The sequence below is a fragment of the Nestor notabilis genome, unplaced genomic scaffold, assembly GCF_000696875.1.
Source record: "Nestor notabilis isolate BGI_N333 unplaced genomic scaffold, ASM69687v1 scaffold10244, whole genome shotgun sequence".
Lineage (NCBI taxonomy): Eukaryota > Metazoa > Chordata > Aves > Psittaciformes > Psittacidae > Nestor > Nestor notabilis.
This window is the reverse complement of record NW_009926053.1, coordinates 5,185-7,823: the sequence shown is the minus strand read 5'-3', so window position 1 is coordinate 7,823 and position 2,639 is coordinate 5,185. Positions and strand designations below refer to the sequence as shown.

Here is a 2,639-nt window from a genome sequence, read left to right as displayed (position 1 = left end):
AATGGAACAGCCATGAGGATGCTTGAGGCACTGGGTTGCTTTTCCAACAGTGCCTGGGCTGTGGCGTGTTAGACTCAGTGTCTGTGGCACCACAGCTTGTGATGTTCAGGGTTTGTGAGTATCTCCGTGGAGGAGCCCAATGCCCACAGGGCGACAGCCATCCCGAGGGGTGCAGGAGCCCTGGCCAGGATGGGGTCTGAGCACAAGAGATGGCCATGGTGACTCTGGGACCCAGCTGGAGTGTGCACGTAGCTCTGCATCTGTGACTGTGTGATGGAACTGGGAGACATGGTGTAATGTAGCCTCTACCTCTCACATCCCTCTGCTTCTCCAGACCTGGCCCATAATCCCCTGGCAGCCTCAGGTTTTTGTTGTGGAGGTGAAGCAGACCAAGACATTGGGTGTCACATTTAAATATCATGCGCTCCTCTGGCCAGGCTGTAGCAGCAGATTTGTGTCCTCTAGCTGCCTACAAAGGAGGTGCCCAGTCACTGGCCTGGGGAACAGTGGCCTTGAAGTCATCCCCTCACTGGGGGACCTGCCAGAGCAGCCCCTTGCCCCGTGCCATCGCTTCCCCTCTCCCCAGCAGCCCCACTCACCCCATGCTTGTTGCAGGATCTCAGTCTGCGATGAGGACAAGTTCCGCCACAATGAGTTCATTGGGGAGACGCGGATCCCACTGAAGAAACTAAAGCCGAACCAGACCAAAAACTTCAGTATCTGCCTGGAGAAGCAGCTGCCGGTGAGTGTGGTGGGGGTCAGACCAGCATTCCCCACCATGGGCCCTGTGCCACGTGGAAGTGTGGGATAGTTTGACTCCTCAAACATGATCAGGGATGGGGAGAGCATCCCTCGCAGTGGGGAGGGTGAGCGTCTGGCCACGCTGTGTCCCGGAGCAGCCCCCAGACTGGGTGCATTCCCTCCCCCAGATAGATAAAACAGAGGACAAGTCACTGGAGGAGCGCGGACGGATCCTCATCTCCCTCAAGTACAGCTCGCAGAAGCAGGGGCTGCTCGTGGGCATCATCCGCTGCGCCCACCTCGCTGCCATGGATGCCAACGGCTACTCTGACCCCTACGTCAAGACGTGAGTGCTGCTCCTTGCCGTGCCAGTCCTGGTGAAGCTATGCCATCCCCATTTTTTTCTCCCTGCAGTGGAGACTAATTAGTCTCATTAGGAGATGCAAATGAGGATGTCACAAAGCAGCTTGCATTCACCTGGAGCATGTAACTCCCCAGTGATTATTTTACAGCACTTCAGAGCTCTGTGTTTGCAGGAGCTGCCCACTGCTGTGTGGCTGTGCCAGGGCAGCGCCTCGTCCCTGCCGGTTGATGGTGGCTGTGGTGCCCCATGGCAGGCTCAGCACTGCCTGTGGCGGTTGGGAGAGGGTCTGTGGCAGGGGCAGAATGGGTGGCCCAAAGCAGACAGGTATGGTTGGGTTTTGCTGATCGCATGGCCCCACCCCAGTGGGTGGTAGGTCTAATCTGTCAGCATGGGGTTGGCTTCTCCCTGAGCAGGACAGTGCCTGTGTCTGATAGTCCTGGACCTCACCGGCAGGTGTGAGCACCTTTGCTTTCCTTCCCAGTGATATCCACAGCTTTTTCACTCTTGGAAGCCCACACCATCCCTGGAAAGGCTCTAATTATATTGTGTGTGTGTGATTAGGTCAGACAGCACTTCAGATGCAGCCCATGGCTCCGGTGGCTCCAGGGTCTGGTTAGCAGAGCTGAGGGCACATTTACAGGTCCCAGCAATGCTTTCCAATGTGAATGACTGGAAAAATACCAGCATTATTAAACAGAAAAAAAAAAAGACATTTAAATGACTGTAATGGGCTGCTGCAACTCAGCCTCATCCAAGTGATTCAGGGAAGTTGGTGTCATCCTGGGGCTATTAAGGGATGCTGAGGAAGGTGGTGGTTTGCTGACTCAGAGCCCTGCATCCACACAGCTCCTGGGTTTTTTTGTCACAGCATTTTTCGAACTCACTCTCTGCAAAGCAGGGGGCCATGGTGAGGAAAGGCCAGCAACCCCCATGGGCCCATCCCATGCCCCTCTTTCCCCCAGTACTGACCCAAACTTTGGCACTTTCAGAGGTGACATTTGTTAAGGCAGAGCTCCTGAGATAAACTGCACCCAGGAGGCCTGTAAGGAAGTTTATCAGCAGCACACTTTTGCCTTCCTATTGCATTGTTCTTTAGAAGTGGAGGTGTTTGCATAAAAATCCACTCTTGCTTTTTTAAATGCTCATTGGAGGCTCAGCCCCTGCACTAGCAGAATTACCGTTGTTGTACACAGTTGTTTTGTAGGTGCTCCTTGTGCTATCTGCAGTAGATTGTATCTGCAGGGCTTGAATCAGAGCAGATATAGACAAGTGATGCTTCTTGGTACAAGCCCTAATTTTTTAATTACGAGCAAGATCTGGAAAGTGTAACGAGGAAGTAGAACTGATGTTTAAAGGAGCAGCACCAACACAAAAGAGTGATGGATTTGACTCTGGCCTGGCACAGATTTCAGGTGCCCTCTCTGCTTGATGATGCTTTAATCTCATTTGCTTTCTGACCCTGCTGTTGTGCTGCAAAATATCTGCAGGTAACAGTGGTACACAAAGCTGCAGCCACTGCACTTGCTCCTGCTCC

At 53.3% G+C, this 2,639-nt stretch overlaps 1 protein-coding gene across 1 annotated transcript in view; it reads left to right on the top strand.

Moving 5' to 3' along the window:
* Positions 1-2,639, top strand: part of DOC2B (double C2-like domains, beta) — a 32,647-nt gene that overhangs the window by 28,478 nt on the left and 1,530 nt on the right. Inside the window, exons 5-6 of the mRNA XM_010013340.1 lie at positions 616-742; positions 930-1,087. Coding sequence (XP_010011642.1) covers positions 616-742; positions 930-1,087 — 285 coding nt within the window. The remainder of the gene's footprint in view (positions 1-615; positions 743-929; positions 1,088-2,639) is intronic.